Source organism: Amborella trichopoda, chromosome 7 (genome assembly GCF_054954075.1).
Source record: "Amborella trichopoda isolate Santa Cruz 75 chromosome 7, AtrichopodaSantaCruz75HAP2 v2.0, whole genome shotgun sequence".
Lineage (NCBI taxonomy): Eukaryota > Viridiplantae > Streptophyta > Magnoliopsida > Amborellales > Amborellaceae > Amborella > Amborella trichopoda.
In genome coordinates this window covers 16,701,545-16,715,685 of record NC_142342.1, presented here as the reverse complement: position 1 = coordinate 16,715,685, position 14,141 = coordinate 16,701,545, and the positions used below count along the sequence as shown (strand labels likewise).

General features: G+C 39.6%; 1 protein-coding gene across 1 annotated transcript; it reads right to left on the bottom strand.

Moving 5' to 3' along the window:
* Window positions 1-1,946: 1,946 nt before the first annotated feature.
* On the bottom strand, window positions 1,947-4,390 carry LOC18426038 (F-box/FBD/LRR-repeat protein At1g13570). The gene is made up of 3 exons (XM_006830524.3): window positions 2,914-4,390; window positions 2,668-2,823; window positions 1,947-2,428 (listed from the first exon to the last, which is right to left on the bottom strand). The coding sequence occupies exons 1-3, from the start codon at window positions 3,949-3,951 to the stop codon at window positions 2,078-2,080; spliced, it is 1,545 nt and encodes a 514-aa protein (XP_006830587.1). The 5' UTR covers window positions 3,952-4,390; the 3' UTR covers window positions 1,947-2,077.
* Between the last annotated feature and the right edge of the window lie 9,751 nt (window positions 4,391-14,141).

Sequence of the window (14,141 nt, the reverse complement as noted above, 5' to 3'; positions counted from 1 at the left end):
CTACACTAGTTTTGACGCTTTAAACTTTATAAATAAATATAAAACGATATTTTAAGGCTATCATGACGATTTCCAATATTGAAACCACATTTCTCGAGGCTACTATTTGTTTGTTTAGAGCCTAGGCTCTATACAAACCGCACCCTTTTAAAAATGAGATTGTACAAAAGATTAATTGTGACCACCTTGTGCAAAATATAAATGGTCTTATTTTATACTTTTCCTTTAAAATTTTTGAAGTTTGTCATGTGTATTTTCATATTTTCGAAAAAATCACATGGAAGATTATTTTTAAAAACAAAAAAGAAAAACATTCAGGACAATTTTTTTACTTTCTTTCAATTTCATTTTAGCAAATGAAAACAAGAAAAAGAAAAGTGCAAAAAATAGAAAAAAAGGAGAAGAGAAAACAAGATTGAAAATTTAAACAATGGATTTCAATTTCGGTTTGAGCCTTGATAAATTATTTTTGTTGCTATTTTTATGAATTTTTTTTGTTTATGTAGATTGTTTCTTAATTTTCCAAAATCTTCCCTATTTTCCCAAATTTCCCTTATCTTAGTAATTTTATTAATTATTTAATTCCATGGACAAGTCTGACCGGTGAACTGACCCGGTTCAGGTGATTTGACCGAATAGATGGCCTCACTTTTTGGTCACCGGACCACTCCCAACAACATTAGTTCAAATTAGGAAAATTGTTTCGTGCGTGTTGGACCACATTTCTACAATATGCGGTTCCAAAGTATAAAGCATCCATTTTAAAAATGAATGCAAATAGATGGTCAATCTACAAATAATTGAAACTAACAGTTTAAATGTTTTTTTAATAGAATTATTATTTCTAATTTTTAAAATTTATTTACTTATTTATTTTCATGATCTTCATGTTAGAGATTACATGTCGTTAAAAACTAAGTCCAAAAATCAAAAATAGATTTCTAAGAGGCGTCTCATTAATTACCCAAAAAAAAAAAAGAGGCGACTCATTTCTACACACTCATAAAAACCGTTTCTGGGTATGGGTAGGTCAACTAGTTGTATTCTCTTCTTGGTTGACTTTAGTGTAGGGCTGTTAACTGACCTTGTAAGCCCATGTGCTTTAATGCCAGGCTTGGTTTCAAGCTGCATGTTCAGGCATGCAAGCTGGGCACAAGTTCGTTAAGGACCTAAAATATTTTGGGGCCATATCAATCCATGCCTGGCCCCAGGTACCTGAGCCAAGCTCAGGCCTCATTATCATGAATTTGATTGGGCTGGAAACTACATTTTAGGACCCAAACTTGCAATACGCATGTTTTTGGGTTAAAGCTGCCTAGGGCCCCTTAACAGCCCTCCTCTAGGGAGCCTGATACCCAATCTGGTCAGTTGTATATAAGTACAATTGTCTCTAGTCTTATGCCTCTGTTAATATTTTATGATTCTAAATGACTGTGTCACTCATAAATATCATGATCAAGGTTAAAGAAATGGAAAAGTATATAGTGAGACCATTTATCTTTGATATAAGATAGTCACAATTGATCTTGACCATTGGATGTGAAATTAAATAGTTGCATTTATTCTATCGACCAAACTCAAACTTCAAAATAAATTTTTTCATCGCATGGTTGTAAGTAATTGTCGCCTCCTTGTATCAAAGGTAAATGGTCTCATTGTATACCATCCTGAAAGAAATTGCGTAATATATTTATTCCCATTCCAATTCGTCATTGCAAATGTGATTCTACGAGGTAAACAAGTTAACAAATATTGTGTTGGTCCTAAAAATGCATTTGAAGAAAAAGTTGTACTTTCAAACATTCTCAGGTCAATGCTAAATCTACTTTGTTGCCTAAATTCATATGAAGTTCCAAACTATTTGCCTGAAAGAAAACCAATCGACGGACAGCAAAAACAAATTAAGAATATATTTAGCATCATATAAGACAGAGATATTATGATAATTGTTTTAGAAGACTGAGTAATTTTATTTTCTCTGAAGTATGAAACGATCACAGAAAACTAGAAAATCCATGTGCAGCAGTAAGCACGTCCAATATTGCTAGTAGTTCATTTGGAAAAAATCTCCACAAATTCAAGGGAATATTAAGTTGACATCGGGAGATGCCCATTTAACTCGCATGAGATCTGCTCTGATCACATCCTTGTCTTCCTTCCGGTTATGGGACAGCAAACGCATATGGATTCTCATTGTCTTCAACACACACGAATGGCCAAGTAAGAATTTCGCAAATTCCATATCAAAAATAGGCCCTGCTCTTGCGATTTCATAACCTGGCCTACCATACAGCCTATGCAGGAGGTAGATTCTTGAGACTGATATGTGAATGGTCTCAAGATGTTTCATGAGGCAATGGCAAGATTCTTGGGTCTCCCAATACTTGTCTTCACAATAAGATTCAATTGCATGCCTGTGAGGGTCATCCTGCACCACAGAACCAGAGTCATATGTAGGAAAATGGAACAAAATAAACACCGAAGTACCATGAGTTTCAAATTTGAATATCTCAGAGCTATCACTTTCAATTTTGTCATGACTAGACCTGCATTTCTTTGTAATGGCAACAAAAACTCAGAGCGCATGATCAGTTACAATGAAAATAACAAATTAGGAACAATAAAGCATAAGGCAAAGCTAAGGTTTTGAGGAGTAAGAAGTCTAACCCCAACAATGAGTTTCTTTATAAAAGGAGAAACACGAAGCAAGTTGGAAACCATGCTTCTGTCCTTTTCTTCGATAGGTAAAATTCCCAGCTCTAACTTGCTTAAATTCTCAAATGTCCCCACAGAATACCAATTAATGGCAATTGAACCGAGGCCCTAGATCCAAGAGAACATGTCAAAACATATATAGCTTCACAATCAATAATATGCGAACATTAATAAGAGCATGAAGAAAGAAGCAGCTACCCTTATAATGAGAGATCCAAGGGAAAGGGTTTCAACACGCAGCAAATGACCCCAAAAGATTTTGCGGTCAGAGAGCGCTGCTCTATAATCATCTTCCTGTTCTTTACAAAGAAAAGTTGGTGAAAGTAAAACATCCTCAAGCTTTGGTGTTTTCTCAAGATGAACAGTGACTGCACACTTAACATGTAACACTCGAAGATTCGGAAGACTAACCAAAATATGGTTGAAACCCCAGCAATCATCTATTAATAAGAACTCAAGACAACGAGATTTTGTAAGTATACTCTCAATCAGGATCTCTGCGATTTCGCATCGGTTAAACTTAAGAGTTTTTACTCTAGGAAAACAAACAAAATTGGAGCTGGGTTCTAGCTTGCAATCACAGAAGTCTAGTGTCTCAAGAAGTGGAGACTTCAATATGGCTTGAACCAAGCTATCCCTTAGTACACATTGATTGAGCTTGAGAGTCCTCATATTGCTGAAACCCTTAAAGTTGGGTGGAGGTTTAAGCTTGCAATCAACAATCTCCAACAACTTCAGTGACTTACAATTGAGCAAAAGATTGGGTACCTCATAAACTTTGTTGGACTCCTTCGTGAGACGCTGGTTGCAGAGAAAGAGTTCCTCAATCTTTCTGTCTACTAGGAGAAAGATCCACATATCCAGAGCATTGTGGCAAAGACAGAAGTCAGCCTCTATGCTAAACCTTTGAATCAAGCTCTTGCGATGAATAAAGATTCGATTTACGCCATAGATAAACCTTTCGTGTTTCTTGGTAGCTTTACGATAAGGAAATCTCCTCGGGAGCACGGATTGCAGATCTGTATTCAAGTGGGGAATCTTGGTCCAAACATTCTTCCACTTATGGGATAGGACTGATGTTCTTATTGCATCTTTGATTGGCAAGAGGGAAAGAATTGAATAAAGAATAGGCTTAGGCAATTCCCTTAAGCGGTCAGAACCACCACCATTGATTATTTGCACTGTGTCATTGGTTGTCTGAGCAGTGTTCCTATGCCTCTTCTTCTCTCTCTCCATTTTTGAGATAATGTCCTGGATGGTCTCCTACTCTATGCATAAAGTTAGAGGATCTACTGATACGGTGGAGGGGAATGGAATTCCTTCACTGTAATAGACGTGCTGGAAAAGAGCTGTTCAAGAACAGTTCAAATCTTTGAATATCAAACTAAACCTCCAAATAAAGTCATACATATGTTCCACTCTAATTGATTAGCACACAAATGAAGAAATAGAGAGGCTCATCATTTCAGAGCCTAAATCTCTCTCTCTCAAGATTGCTCACCCTGTGATGATGGTGGGGAAAGGAAAAATTACTTTACAAAACAGAGAGAGATAGAGAAATGGTAAAATTGTGGAAGTTGGTGAATATATGAAATCAAATGAAGTAGGGTTTTGTAATCTCGAGATTTTAGAAATGTAGAGTCATCTCGAGTTGCATGCCTCCCGGTTTTACTTTGAAAAGAGTTGGATTCGGTTTTTAAAATAAAGTATAGATGAAAGTATACACGAATTATTATATAGAGCCGAGGCTCTAAACAATCAAATTAAAGCCCACCTCAAACATTTCACTAGAAGAGGCTTTATTTATGAGTAATGATCCTATGATGTGTGTAAGATCTTAAAAGATCACCATTAAATTTGGTACAAATCTCTATAAAAGTTATCAATGTGGAACTTGATTTTTTTAGAGACTTGTGTCAAATTTAATGGTGATTCTTTGGGGTCCTACACACACGGGTGTGGGAGGATCTCATAGGATCATTACTCTTTATTTATTTATTTATGCTCAAATATCCTCAAATCGTTCATCTTGACATCAAGATGCATGGACATGAGAAAAAAATCGATTTCACATCTTGACATCAAGTTTGGCAATAGTGCATTTTGTAACGCATTTTTGGACCGTCAATTTTCAAGATTTTCAATTTTTCATAGATCTGCTCAATCTAATATTTGAAGCCTTAAATTTTATAGTTAAATACAAAAATATATTTAAGGCTATCACAAAGATTTCCAGTATTGAAACCATTTCTTGACACTATTTGAAGGTGTGCTTTACTTTGATTGTTTAGAGCCTCAGCTCTATACAAACCGCACCCTTGTTTTAGACCCTGGTAATTTCCCATCCAGACTGTGGATTTGGATGAAACCGGTCTGGTTAATAGAATTTCTATGAACCTCAAATTATGAGTCCAACCATATTGAACTTAGTGAACATGACCCATTAGAATTCCCCAAAACCTGCAACCTTGTACCTAGTCACCTTTCCGAACCTAAAATTAGGCTAAAAAATTATCTTAATTGACCAAGATTATCATCTTAGATTAGATACCCCTGAGTCTAAGAAATATAGAAAACTACCCCAGACACCAATTTGACACCTAAAACTTGAAACTAATATCCTAAAGTCCTAACCTTGTAGACCTCTAAAAAGTAACTCAAATTTGACCAATGGCCTATGGGCTGATGGAATAGTGTAAAACCCAATGGCCAAGATTGAATATTGGCCAATCTAATAGTCATAATTATATTTTATAATTAAATTTTAATATTTTTAAATACAAATTAAAATTGAGAAAATATTTCCATATCTCCTAATTTTAGGTTTCATTTCTTGAGAAACCCAATGTTTTAAAAGATATATTCTAGCCCCCTAGCCACTTTAAACCTATTTTGTAACCTAAACAAATGTGTGAAAGGCAAACTCTTTCTAAACCCAATCATTTCTCTCTCTTCACTTCTATACCCCAAACTTCTCTCTTTCTCTTTCTTCATGTGTCTCACTCTCTCTCTCTCTCCTCCCTTCTTTCTCCAAACACCTCTCTCTCTCTCTCCCCCAGTAACCTCTCACCTTCATGAAACCCTTCTCTCTCTCTCTCTCTCTTGAAGTTTGGGAGAATGGCTTTTAGAAAACACATGTATTTTTAGATTTGTTTGGCCTAAAAAAACATGTTTAAATTAGCTCAAGGGGTTAGAAGAATAAAATCTATAATTCTTATACCTTAAGATATCTTTTAAAACCTTGGGTCTATGCAAATGAAACTTAAAAATAGAGGGTACGGAGATATTTTTCCATTAAAATTACATGAAATTTGGGGCATCCACACTTCTCATCGAGGTACATCTAAAAAATATATTAAAAAAATAGTTCGTAAAAAATAAATTGACCAAAATAACCCTGAAAGTTATAGGGGTATTTTGGTCTATTTAAATTTTTGAATTATTTTTTAATATTTATATTAGATTTGCCTATTTTTTTAAAATGACCTTCAAATTTCAAGTGATTTAGATTTGTAAAAAAAATCAAATTAAAATTCAAATACGACATATAGTTGTGACCCTTAGATCGGCCTATATTCAATCTGGGCCATTAGGTGTTTACCATAAATGTCAGTTAAATGGTAGACATCGGCTTCTCTCTATACATATATTTAGATTTTTCATATATATATATATATATATATATATATATATATATATATATATATATATATATATATATATATATATATAGGAAATGATCATATAAGCCCACTAGCTGATGAAATAGTATAAGCCCAACCGCTCATACTAAATTTGGGTCGGTCTGACAGTCACAACTACATTTGATATATAATTTGAATATTTTTTCTACAAATCTAAATCACATGAAATTTGATACGTCCAATCTTTCCTTCATGATCCACCAAACAAAAATATTAAAAAAATAATTCGCAAAAGATAAATTAAGCAAAATACCCTTAAATATTTTTGGGGTATTTTGGTTCATTTAATTATTATTAATTAAATTTTTGATATTTTTATTATATTATTTGATTTTTAAGGAATAGTGTAAGCCCAATGGCTTAGATTGAATCATTGTTGATCTAACAATCATAATTGCATTTTATATTTCAAATTTAGTATTTTTTATATACAAATTCAAATTACATGAAATTTGGGGTGTCCACATTTCTCTTCAAGGCACACCTAACAAAAATATTAAGAAAATAATTAGTAAAAATTAAACTAACTAAAATATCTTGAAATTTATAAGGGTATTTTGGTCAATTTATTTTTTTGAATTGTTTTTGGTCTTTTTATTATATTTGAATATTTTTTAAATTTCCACTAATTTATATTTGTAAAAATAAAAATATAAAATTCAAATACATTATCTAGATCGTTCATTTTCAAAATTTTCATATGTTTATAGATCTACTTGATTTCCAATTTTGGAGCTTCAAATTTTATAATTAGAGATGAAAAGGGATTTTAAGATAATCTTAATAATTTTTTACATCAAAATTATATATGATGATCAAATTTGGAGGTGCACCTTAAATGGATTGTTTACGATTGCAACCTTATATATATATATATATATATATATATATATATATATATATATATATATATATATATATATATATATATATATATATATGGAAAAATCTGGGATTAGCCCACTAGCTCATATAAAACATATGAGCCTAACGGCCCAGATTGAATATATGCTGATCTGATGATAACGGATATCCAGTAGTGTTTGAATTTTAATATTTTTTATACAAATTTTAATCACTTATAATTTTAGGAGTGTGTACATAAAAAATATTTGAATCTTTGAAAAATATAAAAAAAATATTTTACATGAAATAAATTTACCAAAATACCCCAAACATATTTTGGGGGTATTTTGGTCTTTTTTTTAAATAATTTTTTTATATAATTTTATTAGGTGTAACTTGATGAGAAGAACATACGTCTAAAATTTCAAATGTTTTGGATTTATAGAAAAAACATTAAAATTAAAATACAAAATGAAGTCGTGATCACAGATGGGCCGATTCAATCTGGGCCGTTGGGCTCATTTGTTCATATGAGTTAGTGGGCTAAACCCAGATTTTTCATTCATATATATATATATATATATATATATATATATATATATATATATATATATATATATATATATATATATATATATATATATATATATATATATCAAGGCTACAAAACGTCTATAGGTGAAGTTCTGCAGTACTTCACCTATGGTTTTATCACCATAAAAAGTTTATCACGCGGTCACAGATGTCTGATAGTGTTTTAATTTTAATATCTTTTTACAAATCGTAATTATTTGAAATGTTGTAGGTGTGTGTGCCTTAGTGAGATACACATGAATAAAATATAAGACAAATAATTTGAATGATACAAATTATGTAAAATACCCCTATAAAGTTTCAAGGGTAATTTCATCTTTTTATTTTATGACTATTATTTTTCTAATATTTTATTTTGGTGCGACTTGGTCATATGTACACATGTCCCAAATTTTAGACTGATTAGTTAAATAATTATAAAAATTCAAATACTACTGGACAACTGTGACCGTGAGATGAACTTTGGACGGTAATGAGGTATAGGTGAAGCATTGTAGAACTTCACCTATAAGCGTTTTGTAGATGCTTCCTATTTATGGGAATGAGAAATGATATGATGCAACCGTTGTATCATAGTAAGATGAAATGGTGAGTTGGCCAAATTTTGGCCATTGGATTCTTGAGCAATCCAATGGGTGACATTAAGACTTACAATTTGAAAACCCCAAAACAATCTGTGCGCCTCTTTCTCCTGCTCTTCTCTCCTCACTACTTCTTCTATCTCGTACTCTCCCACCTCTCTCTCTCTCCCCTAGCACGCTTTCCCTTCACTCTCCTCCTCTCGTCTTTGGTCGGGTGCCTCGATCTCGCCCCCCGTATCTAGATAATCAGGTGACACGTGTCTTGGATTTGGAAGACCCGAGACTTGTGACCGCTCTCTCAAGAACCTTGTTCACAAAACACGGCAAGTGGCCAACTAGTGAGAGAGGAATTTTAAACATGAGGTGGAGACCAACCTCACTTGGGTCCGTGACTTACTCGGGCTGACTAGTGCGAACGCCCTCTTAAATCACGATGGATAGCCCCCCAGCTGCTTCAGCTGGTTCGGAATCACATCCCTTGATCTGCAATCTCCTTGTTTTCTGCAAAGCACTCACATGGTTAATTTGCAAGACAAGTGGGTCGAGGAACCCACCCTTGTCTTGGTGCAAACATGCACAGATGTGCACATTCAGATGGCAGAGAAAATGAGAAGTTACGGTGATGAAGAAGATGATTCGAATAAGGGGAGAAAAGAGAAGAGGACTTGATAAGGAGACGAGCGTAGCCTGATAGATGGATCAATACAGTGACCGACTCGGAGTGGTAGTAAGACGGGCATGGTAACTCAGACCGGCGCTATGGCAATACTACTTGAAACCAAGGCCGATATAACTGTCCTAATCTGGTATGGCAGTAAGATGAGCATAGTACTCTGGACCAGCACGACGACAATACTACTCGATAACCAGACCGCTATGGCAGTGCTAGACCAAGTCTATCCTTCAGTCAAGCAAGAAGAGAAGAAAAGAGAAGAGACGAGAGCAGAGAGAAGACATGAAAGAAGGAGAAGGCAAGAGCTGGCGGCGTTAGGCATCGTTGTCCACAGTCGTGGAATAACAGCGTCGTGGCCCCTTAGTGACTTGCGCGCGGCAATGAAGCCTTTGCTCCAGCTTCATGGCCCAGCCTTTAGGCAACATTCCTGACGTGAAGAACCTCCCACGAGTAGGGGAGCTTGGCACCAATGAATTCATCGACGAAAGCTTGGTGGGGGGTGAGCCAATCTGGCTCACCGAGGCTTTGTGTGAACCAAGGTGGCCTTTGAGCGTCACCTTTGCTAGTGACCCTGTCCACTTTGAGGTTAGAGAAGACAACGGCGAGAATGTAAGAATAGAAGAAGGGGTAGGCCTCTTCCATTGTTTGCACAGGAGCACAGCCTCAAGCAAGGACTTGCCGACCCTATGCAAGAGGATGGTGAAGACCCCAGGCCTGAAGTGGTCTTCTGCTGGTCTTCGAGTGCAAGGAGAGCACTAGTACCTGAAAGGGTACTCTTCCTGAACCATAAGAGTGCTGAGTCAATACCGAGCCATTCTGAAGCGCGCTTCCTTGTTAGCTGCCAATCAATGCTCGGTAGGATATTATGACAATTGCTCGAACACAGTCAAGGTGCTATTGGAAACCTGGAGCCATGTCAGTAATACATGACTTCTTGGTCATGAGGAAGCAAGGATGTCTCTGCTTGACCCGTACTTCATCGGTGGGCTCCACTCATCGGTGCTATATAGGACGAGTTCGTGCCTAGGATGATGTCTTGTAAGGTCGACAATGGAGGAAGGGGCTTGAGAAATTATTCCTTGACTGGTGGCTGAGGAATATGATTCCTTCGACGAGTTGTCCTCGATGCTCATCTCCTTTTGGATCCCTTGGGAGATATTTGGTTCGTCTTATCGGGCTGATGAGTGGCCTTGCCTTCGCAGACTACTTCACGCTTCAAGGACTTGAGCCTACTTCATCCACCGTAAACTTCCCAAGGCTGAGAAGTCAAGGGCTCTAAAGGGTCTAGTGTAGGCTCATAAGGAACCTGTAGAGGGATTTCCTCCTGGACGGGAGTGATGGCTTGGAAGCATTATGGGAAAACGGCGCAAACAATGTGGCCTTTCTGTACCTTCTCCGTGACTACAGCTTCGATCCCTCAGCTCATGGCTCCATACCTGGTGATATGGCCACCAGAGATTTTCTGTACCCTAGGCAAGACGTCTACGCTGCCTGGCGGGTTTGGGAGTGATGAGAACCTGTTGGAGCATTGCCTCGAAGAGGGTCTACAGAGGGTCTAGCGCACTTCCCTGGGCTTGTGACGAGAGGTCTTCTTGCACTGGTGGAACAGGGACTTGAGGGTATCCTTCTAGGTTACCACGAACTTCTTGGTGCTGATGCATCTTCTTTGCCAAGAGCTTGTGGAAGCCAATGCATTCGCTCAGGTCATGGTCTCGTATTAAATGATATGGACACCAGAGGTTCTCAGTTCCTAGAGGCAGGAACTTGTGCTGCCTTGTCGGTTTTAGCATGATGAGACCTTCTTCGAGCATTACCGAAAATACTGCTTGGAGGACGGTAGGTGCTTCGTCATCCTCTTAGATTGTCACTACATGGGAAACCTCAGTTGCCCCGAATGCTTTCTTTATCTCTTCGAGCTTTATCTAGCCCTTGTTAATAAGGGCTTCGATAATGTCTTTGAGCGTATAACATTCTTGACTGGGGTGGCCTACTCTCCTGTGATATGTGCAGTATCTGTCTCCTGTCTAGCCTGTTCTAGGGATTCGACTCCGACAGCTGGATCATGTTTGCTCTAGTAGTAATCGAAGCAGCATAGGAACCCATTCCTTCTTGAAGGGGTACACCTTATTCTAGTGCGGGATCCAGTAGTCACTTTGGCGGGACCTTATTGTAGGACTACTGCTACTTGCCTTTAGCCTAAGATGTTTGTGCCTTGGTTGTGACTACCCCTTTGGAGAGGTCCAAGGTTTGAGGGGCGGCTTTCTTAGTGTCAGTCACGATGACAGTCGCACTAATCATCCCTTTTTGTTGGTTGCCCCGATTGTTGGAGCGAGAATTGCCATTGCCCCGGCCGTTTCTCGAGCTAGAGGGCTGCTGGCGAGATCCACCATTGTGCTTGGACAGACCTTCTATATGAACTGCTTTAGAGATGCACTCTGACATGGAAGGTAGATTGGAAGCCTCAACATGCAGGGTGATCTAGGGCAGCATATTTCGTATGCGGGTCTGAACTGCTTCCCTTTCAGTCATGGGAGTGGGATGATAGGTTGCCAACTTTCTCCATCGGGGGATGAACTTATCGATTGGCTCACCACACTCTTCTGTTAGAGTGAGGAGCTCGATGGTTTCCACATTTCTCTAGACTTCGTAGAAGCGCTAGTAAAACAGTTGCTCCATTTTCTGCCATGTGTGTACCGAGCTTGGAGGTAGCCGAGCATACCACTGAAAGGCTGGCCCTTTTAGAGTCTCGACGAACTGACGAAGGAGGAGCCACCCGTCAGCTACCGTCTCTCGAAAAGCTACTTGGAAGTGAGTTATATGCTGGTGTGGGGATGTAGTACCATTGAACAAGGGGAGCTTCCCTTTTTGATAGTTTGAGGGAAACAACACCTGGTCGATATACGAGGAGTACGACTTTTGGTAAAGTGGCGCCCCTTGCATGTTCAGGATCTTACTCTTGAGACTGTGGGTCACCATGGCATCTATATCAGCTAGAGAAATCTTGCAGGGAGCAGAGCTGTCTTGGGAGGCCGGTGGGGGAGTTTGCCCGGGAACTATGTCCTCACTAGGCGGGGAGTTGGCCTCATGGTGAGAAGAAAGGGTCTTGGAGGCCTCGAGGTGATCCATCTTTTTTAGAATGGATTGCATCATTACCTCGAACTTGTTCATCCAATCTTCTTCAGCATTACCCTGCTCATTGATCACCATGACGCTGATCGTTTCTTTTGGAGGATCAGAGCTAGGCAGAGTAGTGGACTGCCGGGGCTGACGAATCCTACGTGGCAAGTCGATTTGTAGGGGCTCAACATGCCCTGACTGGACTTGAGTCTTGTATGTCGACCGTGTGAGGACCTGTTCTTGACGGTCTTGGAACCGTGATTTCTTAGCAGCTCGGTCTTTTCCTACAACTGTAACCAGCAATATTCTTGGACTTCTTGCTTAGGTTCTGGAATCTGAAGAGGGAGAAGGGATTGTGAGGCAGGACGTTATCATGAGTGGTAACCTCAACTGCCTTAGGGGTCTTTCTAGTCAGGAGATGCAGACCTCTCTTCTACTTGATCTCGAGGCTACAATAGACTTCACTCCAGAAATGAGCCTGGTATTTGGACTGCCCCTTCTTTCTTGAGCATGCGAGGGCTGTGTCCATCAACTAGAGCAGAGAATGAGGTCCAACGATAAAGGACAATTTGGGTTGCTGCCTTGGAGGCTGTAGGCGTTTATCTACCATCACGCCTTTGCCCCAAATTCCCTTGTGAGTTCCGGGTGCATGGCTGACTCAAGATGGTACTCTTAAGGAAAACCTTTGAGTACCAGGTCTTGAGGTATTTGCCTGGCAAAGGAATGGTGACAGAAGAAGGAACTAGCTCATGACTCTGCCTGAGTCAAGATCGGGGAGGAACCATTGAAGCTGGTGCATGTGCACCTTTGGAACCAACCCTCCGGCTGACTTGGGGGTCAACCCGGGCTCGGTCAGCTGGTTCGGCCTTAGGAGGCCGAGACCTACGAGCTCGTGTCTATGAGGGACCGGGTAGGCGCTTATTTCTCACAGGGTGAAGCCCTGTGTGCTAAGAGGGAGAACGAAGTGGTCGACCCCCCTGTGCTCGAGCTGGCACAGAACTGGCGCTACCCCGAGCTGTGGGATGCAGATGCATGGCGTGTGCAGGGTTCGGCTCAAGAAGGCCTAGCCTTGAATGTGAGCTCAAGGCAGCATGAAATTTGCCCCGAGGCATGACTCAAGAGGATGGACCACGAGGTGTGTACGAGAGGTGGAGGCCCCAAGATCTCCTTCTCGGTGTGTCGAGCCTCTAAGCATAGAGGTTCAGGACGGTGAAGGAGTATGAGCGGTGGCCTTGCGACAACCCTCATGAGCGATGGCAACCTGCTTGCCTTACACGAAAGTGGACAAGGCAGTCTTTCAGCGTACCTTAGCAATGTGATTGGCAAGGGACTTGCCAGTAGCAAGGTGCGTGTTGTGGGTGATAGCAAACGTGCTACCCATGAGAAGGGCCTTTGTGGAGGGTCCACCAAGACTAGAAAGTGGGGAGTTAGGGACCTTCAAGTCCCTTCTCGCACCAAATATAGGAAAGATCCTTGGAGCCGGATTGTGAGTCCTGACTCAAAAGGAGTGTAGGGAATGAGGCTTGAGAACCTCGCTTCCCCGGGACGGTCACGAGTATGGGGATGAGAAAATCCCCAACTCGGATGAATGGGTTGAATAACCGAGATGCCATGGAATGCAGTGTAGAAAATAATAGGTGATGTCGATCAAGCAAAAGCGAACCAACAAAGGGGTAGCAAGTCCCCAGTGGAGTCACCAGGCCGGTCGTATGCCTTGATCTCGCCCCCCCGTATCTAGATGATCGGGTGACATGTGTCTCGAGTTTGGAAGACCCGGGACTTGAGAGCACTCTCTCAGGAACCTTGTTCACAGAACAAGGGCAGGTGCCCAACTAGTGAGAAAGGAATTTTAAACGTGAGGTGGGGACCAACATCACCTGGGTCAGTGACTTACTCGGGCTGATTCAAGAG